General features: G+C 39.2%; 1 protein-coding gene across 1 annotated transcript; it reads right to left on the bottom strand.

Annotated features, from left to right (window-relative positions):
• Nucleotides 1-1,624: 1,624 nt before the first annotated feature.
• dennd3a (DENN/MADD domain containing 3a) lies at nt 1,625-27,771 on the bottom strand. Its single transcript, XM_023268476.3, has 30 exons — nt 27,575-27,771; nt 24,574-24,672; nt 23,629-23,784; nt 23,301-23,436; nt 21,430-21,545; nt 21,217-21,347; nt 20,976-21,087; nt 20,736-20,855; nt 20,512-20,610; nt 20,289-20,408; nt 19,641-19,756; nt 18,940-19,095; nt 18,724-18,820; nt 18,521-18,624; nt 17,361-17,569; nt 17,127-17,286; nt 16,804-16,960; nt 16,245-16,467; nt 14,871-14,950; nt 14,230-14,409; nt 13,901-14,071; nt 12,641-12,770; nt 12,323-12,430; nt 9,477-9,574; nt 5,895-6,049; nt 4,585-4,651; nt 4,373-4,445; nt 4,171-4,289; nt 3,920-4,057; nt 1,625-3,132 (listed from the first exon to the last, which is right to left on the bottom strand). Exons 2-30 carry the CDS (start codon nt 24,652-24,654, stop codon nt 2,938-2,940), a joined length of 3,807 nt encoding a protein of 1,268 aa, XP_023124244.1. The 5' UTR covers nt 24,655-24,672; nt 27,575-27,771; the 3' UTR covers nt 1,625-2,937.
• Nucleotides 27,772-27,879: the final 108 nt, after the last annotated feature.

Genomic DNA, 27,879 nt, shown 5'->3' on the forward strand with positions numbered 1-27,879 from the left:
TTATGGTTTACAGGAAACCGATGAAGACCTGCAGGAGTGACAAAACACAACTTATCTCCCACCGCGGTCCAGCCACGAGTGGACCTGCATGTTGAGAGATTAACTGCTGCTCATGAGCTTTATGTAACTAAACAATGTCCACATGCAGCTATATGATCACACACGCAGCATTCTGGGTAGAAGGGATTTTTCAGCCTGAGGCCTTGATGTAAGAACACCTCGTCAACTCCACAGGGAGGTCATTCTCAGGGCAGTAGCCCTGCAGGTATTCGCTGTTTTGCTCAAGGACACCAGAGCAGGGTGGACCCCGTCTGTAATCGCTTTGTTATGTCTTCCATCCTGCAGCCTGAGGAGGGAACCAGGAGTCAAATAGCCTCTTTGTTTTTCTGCAGAGTGAGCTGTAAGTTGCAGAGCTGAAATTAGTCGAGTCACTGATTGGGTCAATATTTCATTGAGGGACTTATGAAGTCCATGGGATATATCTGGCATACATTTTTATTAAAAGCAAAAAAGCTAATTTTCTATGTTCATTATGATGTCTTTGGAAATTCCATAATTACTTATTATGGAAACAATCACTTATTAATAAAAAAAAAGACTGGATATCACTAAGATGTAATTTCCTCCTGAAGAAAAGACTGGCAAGACTCCAAGGCTTTCTGAGTTATTTAATATAAAGTAGTGTGTGAGTCCAGTGTGGATTTATGGCATGTCAACAGGTTTACTACAATATCTTTATTAATAACTTTCAATTTCAATTTTACTCAACTGTTTATATAATATTTTAGAAGAATCTTTCTGTAAAAATGCCATGTGGTGTTTGGTTCTAAGTGGCCATGCAGATTTTAGGCCTGAAAACAGTAAAAACGTCAATTATGTTAGAAAAAGCCCCACAGTTATATACTGACCTGATTAATCAATGAAATTAACTTTTAATTTATTTCATGCTTCCATCTTATTTAATATGAGGATTTGCAGCTTTTTAAATTTTTTTTAATCATGTATGAATATAAAATCAATATTTTTGACATTTGGGACAAACATCTGCTAAAGTGTGATGAAAAGAAAAAGCTAATGGCTGTTTTCACAATAGTTTAACAAGTTATAGATACAACTTTAATTCAATGAGCTGTAAAAAAAAATAGCAAATGAAATAATTATGGCGTAATCAAATGTAATCTAAACTTCTCTTAGTATCAAACAGCACCCTCTTCTGATGAAAAGGAGGAAGTGCACCATAATTTGGATGAGTTCAGTTGTACAGACAAATAATTTGCATTAAGTGGGGACAGTAATAAATCTCAATAATTTCAGATAAGATTGTAAAATCACTTCAACCGATGCAATAAAACATTTGTCCCCAGGATTTGTGGCCTAGGATCCCTTAAAGCAACAGCCTCTCGTGATGCATCACCTTCACAGAGTGTTTTCCTTTTTATATGGTTCCATTTAAATGATTTTAATGAGGTAAAAATTTCAAAAAAATAACGGTGGTCACGGTAGCATTTGAAAAAGCTTATAGAATTTTCTCTGCATAAATGATTTTCTGCTGTTCTGTCCTATGAACCACCAACACGACTACCTGAATAGAGAGCAAACTGAAGCTGGAACACAAAGACGAGGCTTTCTTTAAGAAATGTATTGGTTTAAAAATGGTGTTACTGTTCTCAGAGAAAATATACAGTTTAACATGAAGTCTTACAAAAGTCATTGAAAAAAAATCTATATAAATACAATAGCTGAGTAGTTGCATTGGCATCAGTTCAGTTTACAAAAGAAGTACATGTGTTCATGCCCCCCAGTTATATACAGTGTATAAATACAATAATAAAAGATAACTTTAGATTTAACCTCTGGTGACACAAATAGTCCTGTGAACCAAAACGAAGTTCACATTTTAAAGACTACATGATGAGAAAAGTTGACGTTCTCTATATAAGAAGAAGCAATAATGTCAGTCTGTCCAGTTTCACTTGGTTAATATACAAATAACACTACTGTGATAATGACATCTAGTTTGAAATCTTTATAAAGTGTTCAGGACATAAAACATTTAGAAAACATAAATATACTTTAACCTGTGAGGCATTTTATAGACAGTTCCTTTGACTTAACATAAATATGTGAATGAATATTTGTTTCCAGGGATTTTGACCTTTCACAGTTGAAACTGTTCTGGTAGGAAAACAAGCCAAGAAAAAAATGTAGAAACTTTGTTGAATCATAAAGAAGTAACTGGCTTACAGTCTAGGTATTGTAGAGTCAGTTCTTACTTTGTGTGTTTCAACATATTGCAGTTGCTGCAGGACTAAACATGTTTTAGTCAGATGCTCTGACACTCCTACAGAGTTTAGATCCAGTTCCCATCATCGTGTATCATCACATCGCCTGTATATTAAAGCATAAACCGTCAAAACAAGCTTCTATCGGGCCTTTCCCACAGTGATGGTGAAATCTCCAGCCACGGTTTTGTTTTCAGAGTACTTTGACTCCTCTGAATACAGAAATTTACCTCAAAAACACAGCTGGAGGTGAGGGTCAGTCGCACAGTGTTCCCACATCACACTGGTGTGATTAAAGTAGCGGTGGCCAAACAGCACAAAAAATAGACAAACTTAAAAAAATCCAGCAGAATTCAAGCTCATTTTTCTTTCTTTTTCAGTCTTCATTTATCGTTCATATAGCTGAAAAAAAGAACATCAGTTTATTCCGAACAGGCAGGAGAATGTGCCTGGTTGGTGATACTTCATGTAAACTTGTTCCTTCCTTCATACAGTATCTCTGTGACCAGGCTGTGATCCTCTGCTCTCTGTTGTGCTTTCCACCAATCATGGACCTTCCTTCCATTTTCCAAGTTTCTGTGATCCTTCACAGTTCACAAGAAGTCCCGCAGTTGTTTATAACACAGCGAAGGCATTAAGAACCGACTCCACCTCTCTACTCAACCTTCCAGATGGCGATCTTTCCGTCGTGTTTGCCGGCTCCACTGAGGACGTATCGATCCTCGGCCGAGCAGAGCGCCGTCACCTTGTCGGTGTGGCCGTGGAGCTCCTTCAGGACCTGGTAGCGCTCCATGTCCAGGATGTAAATCTTCCCTTTGGTTGAACTGCGGCCTGCACCGCCAACCCACACCTGGAGGGAGAAAACGGGTGGTTAATGTGGTGCTGTTTCACTGCCAGGGGTGGAATCCATTCGTCGAAACTGATTGATGGAAGTTCGATAAAAAGTTTATCCCACTCTGGCAGCCAGATAGCTTAGTTCAGCATTCAGCCTGGAAACTAAAGGAAATAATCAATTTGACTGAATAAAATCTGCTCACGAGCCCCTCTGAAGATGATAAATTATCACACTACATCTTCTTTTATAGGTGAGCTTTTTCCCCTGATTTCATGTCTCAATGTAGAGCTAAATTGGCTGGTTGTGGGTTGCAGCTACACAACAGATATATATAATTCCATCTAAAATCATCAGATTTTTTAGAACAATTCCTGCTCGACCATCTCTGATTTGCCTGAAATTTTTACTGTATGAAGTCTGGATATTTTTAAAGATATCTGTGTCAAGACATGACAAGAAATTACAGAAAAAATGTGAAATTTTTAGGCTTTTGTCTTTAACAGTTCCTGAGATACAGTCATCCAAACACAGACTCAAATTTCAAAAAGGTTATCTCAGAAAGTACTTGATAAATTGATCTAAAATTTCACAGATACTATTTCAAATATTCACAGTTTATGACAAGCAAATCAAATGATTGCTGAGCAGAAGGCCCCTGATGATTTGAGATGGAATAACGCCATCAATCTTCTTACTTAATGGTCAGCAAGTAAACAAATATGCACATTTCCCCAAATTTCAAATACTATTACTTTTACGGTTGTGTGTTGTGTGTGCATGTGTTTGAGTGTCGTACATTTACCTGGTTTTTGACTTTAATCATGCAGTAGCATCCGGTGCAGTCCGGTAAAGTCACCCGGTGGAACGGTTTGGTCGTGTCTTTAATATGCCAAATACACACCTCTCCTGAGTCGACACAAACGCTCCACAGCTCCTCCATCTGAAGCAAACACATGGTGAGAAACAGAGCGAAGCTTCAACGTCATACAGTATAAAAATGCACCAATGCTGAGAGGAAAAGTAAACACAGTCAGAAAACCAAGAGTGTGGTACCTCAGGTAAGAGCAGCGCAGAGCTGAATGTAGCCGTGGATCCTTTGAGTTGCTCTGGCAAATTCATACGATGTTTTAATGAACCGGTCCTCCACACTTCCATTATGCTGTCCCTGGAGCCTGAAGACAGAGTGAGACACAGAGTATTTAGTTTCTCAGGCCAGTTTCCCACTTTAATGCTGCAGGGAGAGTGTGAAACTTACAACACCAGAGCGTTCCATTACAGCTGGTGACAGACTGCAGACGATCACAGGTGAGACGAAAGTGCCTTTTTACCTGAAGGAAGACAAAACTCAATCCTTGATGTGTGTTTGCATAGTCCAGGCTGAAGCTGTAAACTTCATTATTTAATTGCATTTCTGCTTTTCTGAACAGTACTGTCTGCTAAAACAATATGTAAATACTGTAAACTGACTTGTAGCGTGGAGACGTCCCAGACCATAATGCTTCCCTCTGCACTGCAGGAGTACGCCACCTTTTGACTGAAGAACACAGTACACCAGTGAGATTAATTATTATTGACATTTCAACATTTTATGTCCAGAGATTTACATTCACTCCACACACTGCTGCAGGACCAAATGGACCCCAGTTTAGCTCCATTAAACACATTTTTAATATAATGACGTTTCAAAGTGCAACTTCAAATATTCACACTGCTGAAACAGTTTCATCAATTTGTCTTTCAACTGAAAATTATTTGCCTTCAATTCAAAACCTAAAGTAGCCAAGACATTTATCCAGCATAAATGACAATTAATTACATAATGTCTTTTACATCACTTCTCAAAACCCACTTTTATAGACTCCTGTTTATTTTAGATGTTCTCTCTTGTTTTATTTTACTTTCAGCTGCCTGGTTCTTTGGTGTGATGTCGTCTCTCTAATTCTTTCATTCTCTATTTTTTTACTTTTAATTTTAACCCTCAGTCTTGTTCTTTAATTTTAAAACTGCTTAGTTCCCTTGTTTGAGTTGCATGCTAATTTAGCAAAATATTCATTTTATTGTCATTTTACTATTTACTTTTAATTGACTGCTCTAATTTGTCTCCTTTAACTTGCTTGTCACTGTTTGCATGTTTTAACTGTCTAAGCACTTTGTGAACGATGTTCTTAAGGGTGCTATACAAATAAAGTTATTATTATTACTATTATTATTATTTCACCTTTCGAAATGATAAAACCTGCTGTTTTTCCCTGTTTTTTTGTCATTGCACAGTCAATAACTTTCATTTTTTCATTACAAAGCAAACAATTTGAGGATGCAAATATAAATATATATAAATAACTTAGGAATTTTTAGCTGATATTTTGCAAACAAAAGGATTATTTTTTCCATCAAATAGAGCAGATCACTGAAAGTGGAGAAAAAATAATCGTGAAAAAACACTTTTATGACATTCCCTTCATTCAGTATACTTTTTTTTATGTAGGGACTCCTTGGGGCAAAATAAAATTTTTGTACTAATTATTGATGCAATAGTTGCTTGCAGTTTAAAAAAGCTTGTGCAGTGACTCTAGAGGCAGAAATTCATTTACCATACATGTACATGCCATACAGTATATACTGCATGAATGTACTGGATATGATGGTGTAAATACTGCATGTCAGATTCAGTTGAATTTTCTCAGAGCTGATTGTTTTGTGACAGACTGTGTTGTACTTTTATGATGACCATCACAGTAGGATTAAATGTATCCATCAGTGACTGAAGTCAGCGTTACCTGTATTTGTCGGCGTCCAGTGCCAGTCCGGTGACCTCAGCTCTGTGTTCAGTCAGCTGTCTGTTACACACCATGGCCACCATGCTGATGATGTAGATAACCGAGTCCTCTGATCCCATCCAGACCTGATCCTTGTCAACTAAAATCATACAGTTCTGAAAACACAGACAAGATACTGTTTAGGAGTCACAAAGAACTGGGTTTTAAGACTAAATGTAGAATCTTCAGGGCTCTGTTTTTGGTTCAAGAGGTGTTTTTGAACGGGAGTCGCAGAGAGGCTGAGGAAGGCAACGTAATGGGTTACATGTAGCTTATATACAGTGTTTGAGCATTTTCAGTTGCATAAATATTTTCAGTAAAGCTGAAACATCCACTTGAATAAATAATTCCACTGACAGAAAATGAACTGGCAGCTGTTTCAACATGCTGAGGTAATTTTTCCAGAATAAAAAGACAAACATTTGCTGCTTTTAGCTCAAGTGTGAGGATGAGATCGTGTATTAATTGATTACCTGGTCTGACAAAACTTTAGGGAACTGTAATGAATATTATTCCAGAATGGTAGAGAGAACTTGACACATTGGTGGGCTCTCGAAATATCAGATTTTCACTACGGAATTATTGAGTCAAAAGATCTCATTACAACAATATTTTTATATCTGTAGAAAACAAAAAAAATATAGAATCCTATCAGTAAAAGTAGTGTTTTCTTTTTTTATTGTGTGTCCCTTTTGTTGCAAAAGAATTACATTTAAAATGTGAGTATAGAGAGGTGGAGAGAACATTAGTAGTCATAACTGCTGTTCCAACCAAATGGGTACTATTGATGTATAATTTATGATATATTTGAATGTGTATTAATGACCTATCAGTATTTCATTTTAAAATATCACTGCTATTGTGAATACTGGTATAACATGACACCCTGGACATATGCATCCATTGGCCTGTCCTTTCCAAAGGTGCAGAGCAAGAAACAAAAGTTTTTTGTTTTTTCCTCACGTTATGTATCAATTACCTGATTAATTGAGATAATAATTAGCCAACTGATTTTTCGTATAAGTAGTTATTAAAGCCCTTACCAAATCTGAAGATATCTATCATAAAAGCAGGTAAATTGAAGTCTGCACAGGGATGAGTGTTAATTTCAGCTCGAGTTATACTCATAATGTTGAGTTTAGTGCAGGAGGCGATTCATTAAACAATACCTAACTTCCCCACTAGGTGGCGAACCTGTTCTGATAAACTACTCACAGTCTGCTCTTACAGATTCAAACTTTACCAAAACAAATCTATGTAAAAAATGCAGTCAGCCGCAGCTGTAAATAAACCTGCGCAGGCACGAATTCTCACATATTAAACAGAATGAACTTTGTATTCGCTCGTTGCCAACGATTTCACAGATAATTCCTTATCAGGTGCTATTTTAATCAGCTGTTGTGCCACTTTAGAGGTAAAGCACGGTGCAAACGCTTAATACACGACCTGGTAGTGAACTTTGTGCAAATATTGTGTTTGGGAAGAGAGAGCACACACACTCCCTCTGTTTCTCTCTCTCTAACACAAACAAACAGATAGGTTAACATTTTTCATGTGACTGTGACCTACATGCCTGAAGTAGAGGTCAGTGATCAGCAGTCCCAAGAAGTGTCTTTAACTTCACACTTTCCTTAACTTTATCTACCATGAACCCTCTCCTCAAGAAGCTCCTGTCAACTCTCACGTTTTTTATTGAAGGTTGCACAGAAAATGTTTGGGTTTGAAACTATTCAAAACACATCTCACACCCCCCTGAACATGTGCTTGCAAGTTTTTAGAGAATAGCGGCAACGTTTGAAGAGAAGTGAAAAAATAAACGTGAAGAAAACAGTTTTATCTGTATCTGGTGTCAGAGGTATGCATGTGCATCTGCAGATTTTGCTCAGTGATAAGAAGCAGTCAAGAATCTGGCCATGTGTTTTTATTTAGTGATGGAAGAACTAAGAAAAATACCATGCTGACAACAACATTACTGTGGGGAATATACCAACAGCAGATGCTTCTAAGAAGAAAGCCAGTGCTCTTAAATGCATCACTGTTAGCTGAAAAGCTGCGCAACAGATCTGTCTAAATAAAGCAGGACCCAAATTTGGAAAATTCATGTAGGTATACCTGAGGGGTTTGACATCTGGAAAGCTCAGGTTAGTTCTTTTCATATAAAGATTTCTATTTGCTAAAATCCAGAAAAAAAAAAACAGCACAGATGGACTTTACCCATGCATTCTGGAACCGGCCATAAATGTGACACATTGGTACAGGGTGAGACATGTTATGTGTTTCAATGTTTGTGTAAAACTGAAACTATTACTAACAGGGCTGGAGAGGAATCCTCCTACGATGCAGACAGTCAGCTATGACTAAAGATGACTACAGATGGACATGGGTACAAAAAAAAGAAAAAAGGAAACAGACAATATCGTCATATTTTGCTTGTTTTCAAGCTGTCACTACATCTAATTCCCTGTAAAATAAACTGCTCCTCTGTATTTATCTGTGTATAACTAATGACCTCCTCCTCGTCTTCCTCTTGCTATCTGCTAAGTTTAAAATGTAAACAAAACTAAGAATGCCAACTTTCACTACTTGACAATGAAAGGAAATTTCAATAGTCAGGCCAGGTTGAACAGAATACCATTACTGCCTTTATCTGTGTGCTTTTTGTAGCCCTTTTCAGACACTAGATACATTCCTCTATCGATCTGTTAAAATGAAGGCATTCTGTCAGTTACACAAAGGTCACTTTTCACATTGACGTTTCTTTCTTCTTCATGAAAACATATTCACAATAGTCAGGGAGAGAGCCATGGTATGCACAAAGCATTTCACATACATGTAAGATTGGACAGTGCATCAGGGTTTAAGGAGGAGGTATAAATAAACTAAAGACTACCCCTAAAGTAATAGCTAGTTTATCAGCTTTTATGTATTTCTGTCAACTTCAGACAGGCGAGATGTCACACAGTCACCAGTTACAGTAAATTCATTTATTAGATAGCAGCTGGCATCAGACTGCATCGGGATATTTTGTTTTACTGTGAATGTCTGACCTGTTTACCAAAGTCATCTTGTTCGTTTTTGTTATGTAAATTTTTGGGTTTCAGCCTCACAACAGGAGATTAATGAGTGTTGATGTGTTCTCATTACTATGTAAGTAAGTAAGTAAAATCTATTTATATAGAACCTATAAAATAAAATAAAATAAAATAAAGCCTCTAGAGGTCAACCAAAAGCCTGTCTGAATAAAAACATTATCAGCTGCCTCATAAAAGCTTCACAGGAGTCGACTGATCTAAGCTGTAGAGGAAGATCATTCCACAGTTTTGATGCAAGAGCTTGGAAAGCACAGTTACCACGGGTTTTGTACTTGGATCAAGGGACAACAAGTCATTTTTGTTGGCCTGACCTGAGAGCTCTATTCATGGCGTAAGGATGAAGGTGGTCAGAAATGTGTCTAAAAGGGGCTTTTGTGGGCCATGCATCGGTGTTTTTGAGAATTTATTTGTGCTGGTGTGCAGCTGCATGCGGTTTATGTGCTTTTCTTACCAGTCTTGCATTTCCGACATGACAGGTATGTGTGAGAGACCAGCTGGAGGCATCAAACACCATCACCTTCCCCCCACTCACAGACACCCATAACTGACCTGAAACACACACAAACACACGCACAGAATTTATCCGTTATTTCTCAATACCTTATCGCACATTTGTGGTCTACAGCTGCTAGTGTTTACTCTTTCAGGAGGTGAAGAATGTGAAAATTTGCCAGTGAATTGCAGGATTGTGTACATGACATAGGCATGGACTGAGAATATTAACTTATTTCTAAAATAGGCTTAAATACAATTTTATATGGGAACAGCAAGAAACAGGCCATGACTGGTGCTTTTGAAGCAGTAACTGCTTAGGCGTTTTTCCAGAGTGACGATGCAACAGTCCAACACTTCACATTCAAAACTTTTTTCCTGCAGCCTGACTCCACCCAGGCTTCATCCAACGGTCACATTTCCTCTAACGTATCCACCGCTATTTAAAAACTGCTGGCGGTGGGGGAAAAAAAAGAAAAAGAAAGCTACATCCTGTATTTCATACGTGGAGCAGAGGAGGACAGTGGGACAGTGAGAGAAAAATCTGGATTTGAAAAGGGAGAGAAATAAAGAGGGAGTGGTGAGGAGAGAGGGAAGAGGAGAGGGGGGCAGTGAACTGGACATATGCCAGGAACTTAATTCAGTGACCTACATTCAAACCAGAGAGGGAGACAGAGTCCGAGCAGGGCCGGGAGGGAGGATCTGAATAGCTAGATTTGTTCTTTTCACCGACAGAAATCCCAAAGAGTGGACTGCTACAGAAGAACTGAACTGTGTTTGTACATGTGTAGACCACTGAGCATGAGTGTGTTAGTGGTGGGGGTCAGTCTGCCACCAGCCGGGCATCTAAGTGGCCCCAGATGGCCGTCCACTAAAGGCCACCGCTTTGTACTCCTCTGAAAGCTATTTTCTTGCAGCCTTCCTGCCACGTAATGCGCCAGTCTGTCTGCCCCCCATAGTAAAATCTAAGGACTGTATACAAAGGCAAAACAACAGTAAACAACTCCTGAGTTTTAAGGTCAAATGTAATGACTGGGATTTCCAGACAGGTGACAGATTAAAGGGAAAAAAGGGTGAAGGTTTGGGCCACTGCAAGCTTCCGGAACAGCATGAACACCATTTGCAGTTATATTGTGATGTGGTAGACAGCGAAGATGTCTTTCTAAAGTGTCTCATAGGCGTTCAAATGCATTGAACTCGTTGGATGTGAAGGGCTATTATACATTATTCTCTCATGGTCATTCTGAACAATTAATTCAGCATCCTGGCCCCTCGGGATCGAGTCACCAACCAACAATGTCCTTGGTTCATGTCCAGCAGCCGACCTTTGTTGAACTTTCTCTTCCCTTGTTTCAGTCTTCTCCTAAATGCTGACTATTAATAAGAGAACAGCCAACCACTAACTACCAGAACAAAATGAACAGCATTTTGTTTCATTATGTAGTGATTTTGTGACATGGTAGGAAGTGTTGCCTAGGACGCCTTTCCAAAGGTGTGCAAATGTGTTGAATTTGTTGGACTGCAAAGGGTTTTACACATGACTCCCTCACTGTCATTCTCAACAATTCATTCAGCATCCTGGTCCCTTGGGATCAAGTCGCCAACCATGTCTTCTTTAAGAAGACCATAAAAAAGCCGCAGAATACTGCGTTTCTTGTTTTTCTTCATCATTTTGAACTGAAAGTCATGCTTGAGTTTCTCACCGATCTGTACAGTTATTGTAAGTAACAAGTACCCAAATGATCTCAGTCTTCGGCTCTCTGGACAACAGATCAATCAGTTACTTCACTGTTGAACAGATTCTTACAATTCAAGGGAAATTCTGAAACACATGTTGAGCTTAAAATTTTTTCTTAGGTAGATTACAAACAGTCTTAAAAGTAGTTTTTCTTCTACCCCTATATCTACCATCAAACTTTTATGAAGTCAATACTTGGACCTCAGTGAATTTTGACAGATTTTTTAACAGTGCATTTGTGGTTTTAAAATGTAAATTCTATAACTTTTAAGCATGGCTTTAAGAATGATTCTGTAAACCAAAGTCATTGCAGAAAAGGTGCTACAGAAGAGGCTAAAACTGGCTTCACATGCTTTGAGCGTTTTGTTTCTCAAAGCTTTTTTTTCAAAATTATATTACTTTAGCATTTTAGATCCATTGCTCAGTCCCGAATTCGGCCACTTTTGCATATATATTTTTCCAGATATATTTTAGAAAAGCTTCTCCTTGCTTTTACGAAGTCAGCAAAGTCAATGCAGCTTTAGAATTATAGTGCAAAAATATGACCAAACGTTTACTCCATGTGCATATTAATGAATTATTTAAAAGGGATTCTCTCCTTCATCCTGTGCTTTTACACGACATCACAGCTACTACTTAAAAGAATAAACTGTACATTTAGGACTCTTTTGTTACAGTAACTTCAACAAGGGGTTTCCCTCCTCTAAACTTCTGTCTTTTCCTTTTGTAGTTTTCTGTAAAAGCCAGACAGAGAAGTAAGTGTAGTTAAGAAACTTTATGTGCTGCTTCTTGTCTTCTATGCTTGAGTGAGGCAGAGTCAGTGAGTTAGTGAGGGAGAAGTGATGACAAAACCAAAGGTCATCTTTGTGTGTAGCAGTCAATTTCAGTCTCAGTTGAAACTCGACATAGTAAATCTGTTCGGCGGCTCCAAACACCCAATCAAATCACAGACTCCCTCACTGACGAATCAGAGCGGAGAGGAACCTGACACTTGTCATCACAGTGTTAACAGGAATGCTGGAGTGGCTGCTTGGTTACAGGACACATTCAGCAGCGATGTGTTTTACCTGGTGTGTATAGAAGTACGTCTACAGCCTGAGGTGCAGCGAGTTCCAACGAAGGGTTGATTTTGTGCTTTAGCGTCTCTGCTGTTGTCTTGGGAACCATCATTGGGACTAGAGGCACAGAAAAAAAGAAGCAGTGAAAGTAAACAAATATCAATAAAAAAAATCTCCACAAACTCTGATGAGGCTTCAGCATCATCAAATAGAGAGTCAGTAACCTGCTCCACAGCTTATGAAACTTTTGTGTTTTAATAGAAGTCAGAAAATGCTAATCAACCCAAACCGAATGACAGAGCAGCACATCAATAATCATTCGTCTACCTTCCATCTTGATGCGGTCAAAGTGAGCCAGCTTAGAGGCAGCGTAGATGGCCTTATTGCTCTGAAGACTGCCCACCACAGCGTCCATTAACAAGGCATTGGTCAGAGCCTGCTGCATGTACTGGGGGTCCTGGAGAGAAGCATTCATTAGAGACAGAGTGAGTTATATAAAGGCAAATAGAAGATATTGTAGCATGATAGTTAGCAAGAAACATACAATTAATTAAGCAACATTAAGCATAGTGCTATCCTAAAAACTACCAAAGTCTTTAGGATTCAGACTCTGGGGAATGTGAATGTGAATGGCAATCAAACATCAGAGATATTCCAATCAAAGTCATGAAATTATCAACTTTGAAAGATATTGTTTGGGCTAGAGCCAAACAAAATCTGTGATTACAATTTAACTGCATTTATTTAGTTCACAAAATGTAAAGTGCAATTTCCCAGAGCTGAAGGCAACATTTTCCAGTACTTATTTTATCTGGCCAGCAGAACAAACCCCAAAGAAATGTAGTTTACTATAATATATGACAAAGACAAGCACTGAATTTTTACATTTGAGAAGCCAAAACCATCAAGTTTTGACATTTTCAGTTGAAAAATGTCTTGATTAATTAATTATCAGAGCAGTTTATTAGATGCATTTTTTGACAACCTAATAAGAAATGAAATCTTAAGAAACGGAAATTTCAAACTGTTGCATGGAAGCAGGTATACAGTGCTGTTTATAAAAAGGTTAACTCTGATTTTATTTTAAATCTAATCAGGCCTTAAAAATGCACAAGTAGTATTTTTCAGTCGTACACACAACACCAGATATTTTGAACAAAGTGCTGCTTATCCACCTTGACAAACAAGCCGGACATAAATGTAAATTCTCAATATGCTGACTGCCTGTGCAGACTTTAAATAAGGGGAACTGAGAGGTAATAAACAAAATACAGTAGCCGCAGGAAGAAAGAAAAGGGGAGAAGTGAAATGTAAGTTACATCACTTGGTTTCATAAAGGAAACCCTCTGTCTTTGTTCATGAACGTGTATTTATGTTCATGCACAGCTCATGGAATTTCAACCACACCCACAAAGGTCACGGACGTTCAAAAGGACTGGCACACACAGACTCACGCATACGCCGTAACTGATACCAAGATAAAGACAAGGTATGAGTAATGAAGGCACATGACAACTCACCACGTGTATTTATTGAATATTTTAAATTTAAGATTCCCTCATATAACCACTTCTGTTCCAGCCTTACCTTGTGTTGGTCAGCTATGTTGCGTCCGGCCCACATCTCTTTGACCATCAGGTTCCAAAGTTCAGTCTCTGTTTTTAAATTGGCCTCAAACGCCTCTTTCCTTCCCCGAACACGCAGCTTCAGGCTGGGGATTCGCAGGAGCAGAAATGGAGCCGAGGACACCTTCACCTCCTACAGGGAAACACAAACATCTATTTGCTAGCAGAGCATTTTCATCAGCTTTCATTTTATTTCCTATTATTTAGGAGGAACTTTATTCTATTATTTATGATAACCACTCACAAAGCCACCATACTCACTACTCTATTTCTGTCTTTCTTTCATCTCACCTCTAAATCTCGGTACTGTGCCACCTCCACATATCCTGGTCGTCCATCTGTCAGCAGGAAGAGCCGTCGTTGAGTCATAGCGATCTTCCCCACGCCGCGACTTGTCTTGACCGACGAGGACAACTTGAAGACACATTCGGTGGTCTCGATGTGCTCCAACACTGATGCTGGCAGACATACCTTGCAATCATACAAACACAAAGACCCGTGTAAGGTGGTAATGTCTTTCCATTCACCTCACCTACATTATTCAGTTTAAATTAGTGAATGAATCTAAGATGTGGGCAGCAATTGGAAGGCTACAACACTGTAACACAACAGGCTGTATTTATGGATCTTTATAGGCTTTTATGCTGAAGAATGTTCAACTTACTCAAACTGAAACTCAAAACTAACAACACTTTCATAACTGTGCCTCACTATCATAGTTAGTATGCATTCTAACAGCTTTTAATAAAAACTGTAATTCTAAGCCACAGCAACATAAATGCATTTATGTTTCTTGATGCTAACTTCACATTTGTGAGAGGTGTAAAAAGCTGAAACAAGGCTTTTAATTTCAGCACACAAGTACATATTGTTGATTCTTCTATCTTCAAATGATGTGACCAATGTGTTACACATGTGCCTGCAGTACAGACCTCTTGTGCTTCAGCCTCGGTCTCCTTCCAGATAGTGTAAAACACTCTGAACAAGTCGGGGCCGACCTGCTTCTGATGACCTGCAACACAAACACACACTGAGTTTCCAAATAATTTAACATAATCTGTGGATATCCTGTATTATTGTGTGTCATAAGAGCTATGCGACTTGTGACACTGAGATTAAAAACCTGTATTTTAACATCAATTTACCTAGAAATGGTTGACTGAGCAACATTTTCAGAACTACTTTGCTTCGCATGTTCTCTGACAAACACACAAATGTGTCTGGTAGTTGACTAGGCCAACTCTTCATTCCCAAGAAATCTAATCTGCCAGCATGCCTACAGAGTGAGTAGTTGTAAACTGCCACAGAGATGCAGCCCTCTATTATCAGTCAGTGAGGAGTTGTAAAATCACAAACACAATGTAAAAGAAACTGATTTCAATTTCTTTCTCATGTATGTTCGCACACAAATTCCAAAAACTGTCTAGTCGATCCACTTTTAAAATATGTGTCTCCTACTCACGCAATATAGCGACTATTAGAATTTAGAAATGGAAAGGGGCATTAAAATGGTGTTAAACCTTTAAACATACAAAGAATGAACCTCAGTCTTACTGCTCCATTTCAACACCCTGAGCAGCTTCTATCTGTTTCTTCAGTGGAGGTCAAAAGTGGAAAGGAAAACTTGACGTTTGCTTGTGATAACACCCAACAGGATGTAAAAGCCGTTTTCCTAATAGCCTAATGTGGAGCGAAAGATAAGCTCTCACTACAAACTGTCTTCCTGCTTTCAGGATTGCAATTTTGGTTCAAATGTCAAATGTTTTTGATGAAAAATACTTCAGTTCCTATTCTCCCTATTCGCTTCCTCGCTTAAATTCTTAGTTTGAATTAAAACCTTTAATATTTCAAATATATTTCCCTTGCTTTCCTACTAACATGATCAGCTGATGCCACGTCACTGCAGCTCTCCCAATGACACTACTACCTGCAGCAAATTAACTAAAGCTAATTGCTATATGCTATTCAGTTCGGTTCCGAGTGAGAACATCCTCAGAATGTGTAAAGTGTAAATCAAAATAATACTAATGTTGACAAAAGGTTAAAGGGCAGCAAATGTCCAGGGAAGCCTTAGTTACACCCACAATGCTGCATAACAACCTCTGCAAGAAGGAGGGAGGTAATGATTAACCCAAGGAATAAATGTTTGCCTGGAAGAAGGGAGGAGAGGGGTATAGAGGAAATATTCATGTGCATGACTGTGTGTGTATTAGGGAGGTGTGTGTAACAATATCCAATAATGAGAAGGTTGAAAGAAAAGCTGTAAAAAGCAGTTTGAGTAGACAGTACATTTATACACTACTTACCAACAGTTAGAGCGTCAAACAGTCTGTGAATGGTTCCTTGGTCCTTTACAATGCCAGACTCCTGGACGCATTTCACAAACTCCTCCAGCTGCATAAATTTTTTCGGCAGCTGAAAACGTTTTACAGCATCTTCCTCGTGACCGTTGCCGTGGGACGCGCGTTCCAGTTCCTGGTCTCTCTTGACCCGACTTATAAGTCGTTTGAGCTCGGGTCGCCTGTCCGCCTGTGATGAGAGATTTCAACATTTACTAGAGCAGTGCTGCTAATCATTATTGGAAATATGATCAGTTACCGGCATCTCTAGTTTCACATCCTGATACAGCCCCTGAGATTGTAAAATGAGTCACTGACAACTATTGTCAAGTGGCTGTGTCTGTCAGAGGATATGCAATATGTTGCATGACTCACGTATAGAAATGTTATGGATCAGTATGATTGGTTAAACACATTATAAAACTTAGATGTAATTAACTATAGTGCACCCAGGTAACAGCATATACAACCGCACAGAGAGAGAAAGTACAACACAGCATCCTCATTCATAATAATGTAAACAGACCTGTAAACGTTCAACATCTGGCAAGGAGTCAACCAAGGACTTAACCATCTGAGAAGGGAAGATATCTGAGTCGGTCTTGTAAAGGCTCTGGAAGTCTTCTAGCGCATCAAGACGTCTATTGGACACAGTGTTTACCAAACCACGCAGGTAATGGTACCTGGACAGCAAGATCGATGGACGAGTTAGGTGTGTGACACAGTACATGGCCGAGTTTACAGTCTAGAAGTCAGTTTGTGTATTTAGGGTGCACATAATCTTAGAAATCTCTGTTTCCACTTTTAGGAGATTTTCATTTTATTTCTGCTCTCCTTTCTGCAGACTACCTGGCTAGCAGAGCTGATTCGTCAGGTGGTGTAGCATTAATAGCCTTCCCCAGTGAGGCTGCCATGTCAGAATAATAGTTCTGGACATAATGATAGGCCAACGGAGGTGGAAACTCTGGGATACGGAAAATCTTCACAGCTTTCTTGGGGGACTTCAACCCTGGAAAGAGACAAATGAAATTTAAAAATGATACTTAATTAAATCACTGCTACTTTTCTTTCACTGGCACTAACCGACATCAGGACTCATCTTCCTGATGGACTCTGGTCTGCTGGCGCTGATGACGGTTATCGTGTCATTGGAGGGTTGCTCCAGATTAGGCAGACTGGCTCCCAGCCTCTTGCTCAGTCTGTTGTCAGGACTGGTGTAGCTGCTGTAGCCAGTCCTGGACAGTTCAGACATTGGAGGACGGCGAGGAATTTCTGTCATTGCACGATTCTTGCTAAGAAGAGGATCAGGAGACAGTTTTTGAGATTATGGTTGGTGCTGACGGTGAGGAAGAAAGTCTCTCAATCAGGTTTAAGAAAACTACATTATTAGTCCATTTTTATATCATGATAGTAAGGGTATGTAATGTTTTATTGTATTTCATATGTTTACAGCAGTAAAGACATCACCGAGGCAAAAAATTGAAAAACCTAGTTCAATGTTCACTGCTACCTGTGCTAAATTGACAGCATAAGTACCGTATAAGTAAGCATGAACCGTGCAATTCTGAAATGTAACATTTTGAATGCTTTTATCATGTGGAGGTTTTCTCTACCTTGGTGCCACATCTGTTTTCCTACCCTATATGTGTTTCTTGCTTCCTCAACACAGAGATGGAAAACAGAGATGGGTTTTAGGGCTGCAATTAACCATTTTCGATTAAGCTGCCAATTAATTATCCTCATATGACTGCAAATGCCCATGTCAAGGTCACAGATCCCAAGATGATAAATTCATGTCTTCTGCTATGTGGCCAAAAGTCAAAATCCAAAGATATTAAGTTCACTATGATAGAGGATATATTTAAAAAACTGCAAATATTCACATCCAAGGAGCTCAAACCAGAAATTTTAAGACTTTCCTTAATAAAAAAACCATCGCGATTAGTCAGATAATTGATCAATTGTTAAAACTGGTGGGCTAATTCATTTAGTTCTACCAAGTTTAACAGGTACAGCAGCTCTGGGGCTTTCTTGGAATCAGAGGCAGCTAAAGACAATGTCCACTTGTGTCCTTTTACTTCTGCTGAAATATTTATGTCTTATGTGAAGCGTAAGAAATCAGACTTATCAGCATTAAAGTCAAAATAAATCAGATTCAAACGCTATTTTACTTGTCTTGCACTTTTCTTATTGTTGCCTGGTTACTTCTGTCCCAGAGTGATGACATCATGCCAGCATCATACCTGTGTACATGGTTACGCGTGTTCTGCTCCATGCGGCTGAAGGTGTCCCATTTCCTGTTGAGCCTGTCTCGCAAGAATGAGTGGAAGATATGAGTCTCTAATACCTGGGACAACAACAGAGAGAAACATGCAGCACAGACAGTCAGGGCTTTTGTGTTTGTGCGTGAGATAGTGTGTAGATCTTTATGAATGTGTTTGTGTACCTTCTTGTAAAACAACTGGTCTGCTGGCTCCCTCATTCTCAGAAACTCCTCACTGTTAAAAACCCTGTGTTCGTGGTTTAGGAAGTCCTGGACCCCTCTGACAAAGTGACACACAAAGTATAGAAACTATTTTAATTTGACTCAGAAAACATGTTAATGTACTATGAACCAACTCATAGTGACCAGTTTATTTCCAGGAGATTTGCAGCATCCTACCTGAAGATGTTGACCACTAGCTCCAGGGCAATATTTTGGATCTGGGAGTTAAGCCGCCTCTGCCAGTCTCTGCGTTGGGATCGCAGGGCGTTAGCATCGGTCCCCACTCCAAGATGGCACAGCTCCAAGTCATAGTGAAGCTGGAGACACTCTGCCCTGGACACACATCAAATAAATAAGAATCATGTGGTCCAGTATTAACTTAGATGGCTTTCATTTTATTTAAACTGATTTCACTTAAACAGCAATTATTTTTGCATTATTCATTTCAAACTTTGTTTGCTGTCTTAATTACACATTTTTTGGTATAAATTTGATTATTTTTGTTTGCAACTACTATTTTTGCCATATGCACAATGTCTGTATGATTCTTTTTGTATTCTTGCTTCTATGCATGTTTCAAGAACATGTTAAAACTTTTCAAGAAACTACTGCTTACAGTGGGAATGACATAAAAACAAACAGAGCTCCCTTTGTAATTTGATTTAGCTGGTATTTAGGGGGCGGATTTAACTTAAACTCCAAGTCTGTTCCACTTTAGATGCAAGCTGACAGGGTTGAGTGCCAAAATGTCTTCTAGTTAACATAAATTTTGCATAGCATGTTGGTATGCTCAAGTGTTTCTGGCTATTTCGCAGTATCGACGAACAACAAAACAAAACAGCAGTGTGCTTTTCTCAAGTGGTATATATGTGTTTTACCTTGATATAAAGCTCTCAGCTGCAGCCAGAGGGATGGCAGGCAGATCGATGGATTCGGAGCATGACGACTGAATGATGCCATCATCAACATTGACCAGGATTAGGTCCTCTGTCTCCTATAAACGAAGATAAACACACAATGGGTACAATTCATTACAACACAGTCTAACAAAGAAGGGCTCAGTCTGACAAACAGACAGCTACTGTAAAATATGTGAACTCAGCTTCTGTAAGAGTCTGAGAAAAGATGAACACAGCGGAGAATAAATGGGTATTGTTGAATACTGTATGTGAGCTCAACCAAGACAGCTACAGAGGCTACATTTACTGTACATCTGATGCTAACTGTATGGCCAAGAGTCATGTTCTATCTAAGAAATGGACAGGTCATTATAGGCAATATTCATTTATTTTGTAAATTCACAGTTTTGACCATTACTGTCTGTGCAAATCAGTTCATTCCTGTCAAATAAACAACACAACATTTGATATCTACTGAAGGCAAAAACCAAAACTGCTCCTCACATCTGGGACAAGAAAAGTGTCCTGGATTTATTAGATTTTCATATATAACTTGACCTCATACAAGACTGCAATCCTTGATAATGCCAAAAAAAGAGCCTGCTATAATGATACGGTTGTACTCACGGCAGCAACCTCTTCAAAATGACTGATGTGACAGCCCATCAGGAATGCCGTAGGAGCCATGAGAAAGTCCAACATTCCTCTTGCCAAGACAGGAACATAAGGCTGCTGCCAGGACAGAGGCTGAAAGAGATATCAGTGGAACACAAGACAGGAACAAAGTTTTAGAATATTTCCATAAGGTTAAAAACTACATGAATAGTGCCACAGTGTTTCCTATACTAACCTGCAGGTACAACAACAGACTCTCTGCAACCAGAGTGAGTCTGGCCCAGTCAGACGAGAAGAAGACCAGTCTCTGCTCTTGGAGGAGACAGGACAGCACCTGGAGAAGAGAAAAGCCTTTAAATTCTTACATTTTTCTATCACAGAACATATTTATCACCATTTCATGACTTCATCTCGATTTTATAAGTTACACACAACACTTGTAGATGTCTTCTGCATTACCTGAAGCAGTGTTGTGTGCGTGAAACAGAGGAAAGGCAGATGCAAGTCGATGTCAATAACAGGGCTGTCCTGATCCTCCCTGGAAGGAAGAACCACTTGGAGAGGACGGAGACTGAAAGACTAACAGACAGAAACATATTTTGCAGTAAGAATCCATCAAAGAGAGAAGATAAACAGGGTGGAGTGATTTGACAGAGAAACAAAAAAAAAAACAAAAAAAAAAAGGTAGAGTTTTCTGACCACATGCAGCTGTCCGGGAGGCGGTAAAGGCACCAGGGAGAGCTTGGCTGAAAACTCCTTGATCGTCTCCTCAAAGTCGGCTTGTCTTGCAGGTCGCAACTGGACCAGGAGACTGAGAGTGTGGAGGTGAGAAGTCAAGTAGGAGACATGGAGAAGGAGTTGAATTCGGAAAGATTATGTTAAACAAACTGAAGGTCTGGTTATCCATCAGCTACAGTATGTGTTTAATGGAGATTTTTACCATGACAAGCAGTCTCTCAGGGCATTGTAGTAGGGGAACTTGGAAATGATGCACAGAGCAAAAGGTGTGTAAAGTCGCGACTTGGTTGAATTCCACCTGTGGCCATTCTGGACAACACCTTCCTGACAGGACTGAGAGCAGAAAGTTAATGAGAACAACTGTCTTCACTCATTCTGTGTTTTTCTGTTTGTGTGTGAGTACATGTGTTTGTACCTGTACAGCTCTGTAGCACTGCACAACAACCCCATGGGTTCGGTTGCCAAAGAGGTCAGTAAAAACCAGGAAGTGGTAGCTGTCTTCCTTCTGTTCATTGGCTAACTGAAGACCACCTAGACACAGGAAACCAAAAAGTTTCTAAATATGCTACCAAGCAGTTGTAGTGTCACAATAGTGGCATGTAAGAGCATTGCTCACATCAAAATAATCAGAACAATGGTTGGGAAACTGACCCTCTGTGTGTGTGTATGTAGTGTTCCTTTTTCTCACAACCCTTATTCTGCGCTACATCGAAGATCTGAGATCATCTGTGGGTTGCTGAAGCCAACTCCTCTACTTCTTTCTGCTACTTTGGACACTATATCTACTGCTTTCTGCTCTGTAAACTGCACTACTGTGGCTTTGACTCAGATGTTTATATAGTATGTGGCTGGTGTGTATTAATAAGTCACTGCAGGTTTGTGTTTAAGTTTAGCTTCATTTTGTGTACAAGATGAGCAGTTTTGCTTTCACTGTTTGCCTTTCTAGGGACAGAAGTGAATTGCAAAGTGTGGCATTTTGAATATTTTAACGTTCTTTATGTACATTATTGATTTTAGTAATGGCATTTACTTCTATTCACTAACTTGCAGGGCTCTGTCTATTTCTTACCATCACACAGTATTACCCCATCTCATTTCAAGTGCCAGCTGTCAACACTGTGGATTTCCCAATGCCTGAACAAAACCATATGGGGCATCAGCTCACTTCTGGTTTTGTGAGAGGTCAGCAGATTGTTTCATTTGGAAGAGGGGGGCCCTTAGACCCTCTTTATTATGAAAACATTGTTGACTGGTCAGTAATAAACACACCACTTGTCCCTGCTGCTAGCTCCACAATCACTGCTTGTGCACATTCTCAGCCCTTTTGTACTAGAGGGGAGCTGAAACAGGCAGCTATAAATGCATACAGAGATGTCTTACATCAGCTAAAGACCATTAACATCTATTTAAAGGTATCTCAGCAACAGAGGTCTATACTGTTTCTTATTTAAATTTTTGCATAGCCAACTTTTGAAAATGACTTGACAAGAACACTTAAAAGTTCTGAAGATGGGAATCTTTCCCATCTCTATCATCTACAGCAATACACACTTCAACTTAACAGTGATTAATATCTAATCCAGTGCAGCCACCCAGAAGTCTCTTGATACAAAGAGACAGAGCAGGCAGTGCAAAGCTGCTGAAACTCTTTCTTGAAGTTTCTGATGAAGTAGATTAAATGTTCCACCCTGCAGCACGAGAAAAGTTGGACAGAGCTAAAGCAGGCCTCTGATCACAATAAGAGGTGTTTTGACATTTTGCGGTGTTGTTTACATATAAATGGAAGTTGTGACCATGAAAACAGCTGGGTTATCATTATAATGAAAGCCATATGATTAAAGGGTAAGAACGCAGTGCAAGTCTGCCACCAGTGGGAGGTTTTGATACTCAATCCACATTGGGGACTTCTAACAGGATAGTAAAGCATGAAAGTTGCGCTTGAGCAACATGATAATAAATCAACAGATGAGATGTGGGACTTAAGTTTTGTGTTGTCAGCCTGGCAATATGGTGGTCTATAATGGTTAGCAAAGAGCAGTAAGACAGGGATTCATCACAACATGGCATTATCTAGCCAGATCAGTAACAGTCAAAGCTTGGGCATGTAATTTCATGTGCTAAAAAAAGTCAACAAAAGCACACCGGCCCTAAGTACAACTAGATTCAGTAGCTGCCTAAAATCCTGAAGATCTTCCAAAGACCAGAGTATTTACAGAACAAACAGTTGTATGATTCACTTTATAGCACTGAAATGTTAAGTTTTCTACGTGGAAAAACCCACTTTACCAGGGAAACAGAGCTGTGGCAAAGCGATTAGATCCAGATCCTTTGGAACACTAATGTCTTCTGTCGTTGACGACACTTCAGCACGACTGGATGCTTCTCCATTAGACAGCGTCTCTGCACCACGATCTCGTCTCTTCTGCGAAAACATGGTGAAAAAAAATCATACCTGAATGAGCTTTGCAATGATGCTAGCTAAATGTTTTCTGAAATGCCCAATTTTGTACCATATAACATGGAAGGTATTAGACAAACTAGTCATAAATAACACAACTCTCAAAAAGCTGTTTTAAATTATTATTGTATGAAGTTACATAAAGAAGCGGTATACCTTCTTGATGAAGCTCCTCCTCCTCTGGACACGGCTGAAAGCTGGACCAATCACCTGGCTTGAGTTGGTCTCCTTGGAAACAAAGGGCGGGGCATGGACCTGCAGTACCTCAGCTTCCAGCAGGGGGAGTTCGCTTAACTTACTCTGTTGATGAAGCTGTATGGAAATAATATAGTTTATATTTTGGGTAATACAGTAGAGACTGTACGATTTCATGCAATATGGAGAATCTATTCTAACAACCTGTTGTCGTAACTATGATTGATAAAATTTTAGCCACAATAGCACAAGCAAATTTGAAGAAATACGTCCAAGTAGAAGAAAGTGTAGTTTTGTCTGTTTAACTCATACTTACCATGCTGTCAATTAAACTCCATAGAAATTATTTTTAACAAGTTTTTGGAATTTCTTTTCTTGGAATTCCAAGAGTGTAGAAATGAAAGACATCTGAGCAAGTGATGTCATGGAACATATGATAACATATTTGACATTTCTCACCTATCAGATTTCTAGACTGGGACTACCAGTTGTACACAACATCTTTTACCTAATATACTGTACTTAAGTATACTTGGACATAATCATGCATTTACTCTATATGTTACACTTTATTTCATGGTAATTGATCTATTATTGTGAAATAGCATTTACACCTAGATTTAAGATGCTATAGTTCTTGATATCATGGACATTAAAAGTCCATGTTCTCCAATGTTGTGATAAAAATGCTGATTTACAGAAAGGCAATGGTGGTAAGTACTCCCTAGACTTTACAATCCATAAGGGTTTGTTCAAAATGCAGAAGAGCTACATATGGAGGAGGGATGCAGTGACTCAGATAGCTCAGAAATGTGTCAGATATAACAGAAATATTAATAAGTCCTGGGTGGGGTCTTGTGACTATTTTACATTGACAGTATACTCCTGGTCTGTGTGTATATGTACCTGGTGTATGTCTCGGAGCTTATCGCTGGGGGCTCCAACCACCACACATGCCTCCAGCAGTCCAGACGGGAGCTCCGCCATCACAACCAAGCACACGCACTGCCAGAAACACACACACACACACACATTCATTAAAGAGGACATCATTAGAGTTTAATTTTGTCAATATCATCCAAATTCTTCTTTTTATAGTGAGGTAGATGTTTCTGCAATAGCTCAAAGCTCAAAGATCCCTGGTTTGTGTCCCGGCCTGGACCTGGGAAACACTTCATGGAGTTTTCATGTTGTCCCTGTGCATGCATTGGTCTTCTCAGGGTACTCTGGCTTCTTCCCACAGTCCAAAAACATCCCTCCATGCATTATCTATACACCGCTTAATCCTAATTAGGGTCGCGGGGGGCTGGATGTTATATCTTCATAAAATTACATACATTGTGATAGAAAATGTTTAATTCACCCTTAGTATAGTGATAAAGACCCAGGGCAAAATCTGAACACAATGGAAGAAGGAGCTGCGGTGATGATTCAGTGATTTCATATTTTAACTATGACCAAGAAAAGATTCCCAAACCAAACGTTCTCCTCCTCTGTGTTAGTGTTTTGCATTTGTAATGAAACTAGAGATTGAGCAATCAATTTTGTAAGAATTCACACAAGCTAAATAAAAAGCAGCAGAATCTTGTGAATCGCATACATTAGACAAATCTCTCTTCCTGCAACTTCCTCCAGATGTATGCAGTCACAGTCATGTTGTCATGTAGGCAAAGCTAGACACAAAAAAAGATCTAACTCATACACACACCAGATGGTTTGGTCACTGGTGCAGTAAACCAATTTTGTCATCAGCATCAAAGCCACACAGAAAACTCAAGTTACTGTAACTGAACCTCACTGAACAGTTTAAAAGTGCTCTTTTGAGTGGATTTTCTTAAAAAGTAGACATGGCTACAGTTATTGAAGCATTGATGCCGGACTGTTCATGTTGGGTCTCTTTTTTTTTTGGGAGATTTGATCAATTTAGCAGCTCTACCAGACAGACTGGATGTTTCAGATATTTATATGGTTTTTTGACTACTTTTAGAGCTTTCCACACACTCTTCGTCATTGCATATATTGTTGCGGTTTACATATTGACTCATTTCTTCACCATTTACGCATAGTTGTTTTACCAAATCGTGACTTCTGTTTTTTAAAATCGGCTAAGCTTCTCTAAATTATACACGTTGTTCTGGTATCATCACCATAGAGCACTGCTTTAAGCCCTGATCAATCAACCTGCCTACATCTGTCTGTCTGGGTAAGGACATTCAAGAATAAACATCTGACTTACATTAGGTGCAGCTACGGGTTGAACCCAAGGCGCTACACACTATTAAACTGCCCTCTTTTTCTCAACCCCTCGCTTTTGTGTCCGTCACCTTTTCTTTTGTCCCATAATCCTCTCTCATTTCACCTTCTTGCTTTCCCCCTTTTGACTTCATTATCTTTCTTTCTATACTTGTTCAATCCTGTTTTCTGCTGTGGTTTAGTCATTTTCTCTTCTTTCTTCACCCTCGACACGCTTGCTTGTGCTCTTTCTCTCAGTCTTCAGGCCATTCCGGCCTCTGACTCAGTATCCCACTGTGTCACGGAAAAACGCACACTTAAGTCATTTATTCCCAGAAAACCTCTCATTTAGTAAACCTGGTGTTGGGAGGGACTGTGTTTATATGTCCAGCATTGTACCATTTTAAGAACTACATCACACATACAAACTGTCAATAGTTTCTTGCACATAAACACAAAGAGAATCTCTGAATAAAATGTGATTCTTTTTAGTCCTTTTGCAAAGATTTCACTATATTAACAACACTAAATGGCAGAGTGCCACCATCAATACACCTGAAAATAATACAGTGGATACTTGACTAGGGTGTGTATTACCCCATGTGTGAGAAGCAGGCATCCAGAAGCTGTCCAGGACATTTAACAAACAAGTTTGGCTTCATATCTGTCAAAGACGGAGATGCTTTGATGTAGCCAGCAGCAATGTCAAAAAGCACATGTTGGACAGATATTTGGAAGTAAATGGAAGTGGTTAAAAAGTGTCACAGATTTTGTGCCAATGCCTGCAGACTTGAAGCACTCTTTCCTAAACTTAGAAATAAGATAAACTTTTAAATTGTAAATCATCTCTGCTGCACTCATTTTTATTTGCAGTTTCTACTATACACAAAGGAGGCTTCTATTTTTTGCTCAAAAACTATAATCTAACTTAAAATTGACAACATCCATCTAATTAATTATGCATCTTAGTGCTTAATATTCAAGTGCATTGTCTGATTTCTCATCCCAGCAAAACCACAAAGTCATGGGGAGTTTCTAGACTTTACTGAGCTCCTGTGGGACACAGGAAGAAGGTAAACTCTTAAAATGGGTGACATGCCCCTTTAATGTGCACCAGACCAAGTTTACTAGATGTAGGCGGTTAGTTAGAAAAAACAACAACAAACACTTTCATGGCCTGAACCAGTAAACAAAATAAATAAAGGTAAGCAGGTGGAAGTGAATGTGTTTTCCTTTATAAAGACAGTCTTTAAAGTAATTTATTACTTTGCCTTTTGTCAGATTGCAGCTGTGCAAGAAAAACTGCATTTTATGTTAATGCTCACACAACCTGTCACCTCGAAGTCTCGTTATCGTCTCGTTATTCTGGTGGGTTGGTGGGAAAACACTAAAAACGAGCAACACGTGGCTTAATATGCCAAGAAACTGCCAAACCAAACAAGTTAGAACAGTGCAAACAATTATTTCATGTAGCTACTAGCTGTTTGTTAACGTCTACAGTGGTTTAATGTGCATAAAACGTTAGCAAAATTAGCATTCACCGACGGTAATGTGAATTATTAAAGGGTTAAAACATTTTAAAATGACAAATGTAATAAAAAAGGAGATGAGATGTGACTCCGTAAAGACCAACCGACTAGGTTTGTTGACACAGAACCGTTAAAATTAGACTGACCTTAAATTACTCGCTCATTCCCATAGCAGACGGTTAAGACGAGGAGTTACCGGCTCACGCGGCTCCAGTTTTGTCCGTCATAAAGCCGTTAAACGGTGTAAAAGTCACGGCAGAGCGCTGACTTCAGCTCTGGCTCTGACTTTTTACAGCTCACCGTGATTCAGAAGTTCCTCACACACTGAAGTTTACCGCTGTTCTGTCAAAATCTGAGCAGAGACACGTTGGAGCTGCACTTCCTGGAACGCACTTTCAAAATAAAAGCCTTTCTTACACAGCTCAGACAGCTGCTTAAGCGTTTTGGTGGC

This window comes from Amphiprion ocellaris, chromosome 15 (assembly GCF_022539595.1).
Source record: "Amphiprion ocellaris isolate individual 3 ecotype Okinawa chromosome 15, ASM2253959v1, whole genome shotgun sequence".
In the NCBI taxonomy this organism is placed as follows: Eukaryota; Metazoa; Chordata; class Actinopteri; family Pomacentridae; genus Amphiprion; species Amphiprion ocellaris.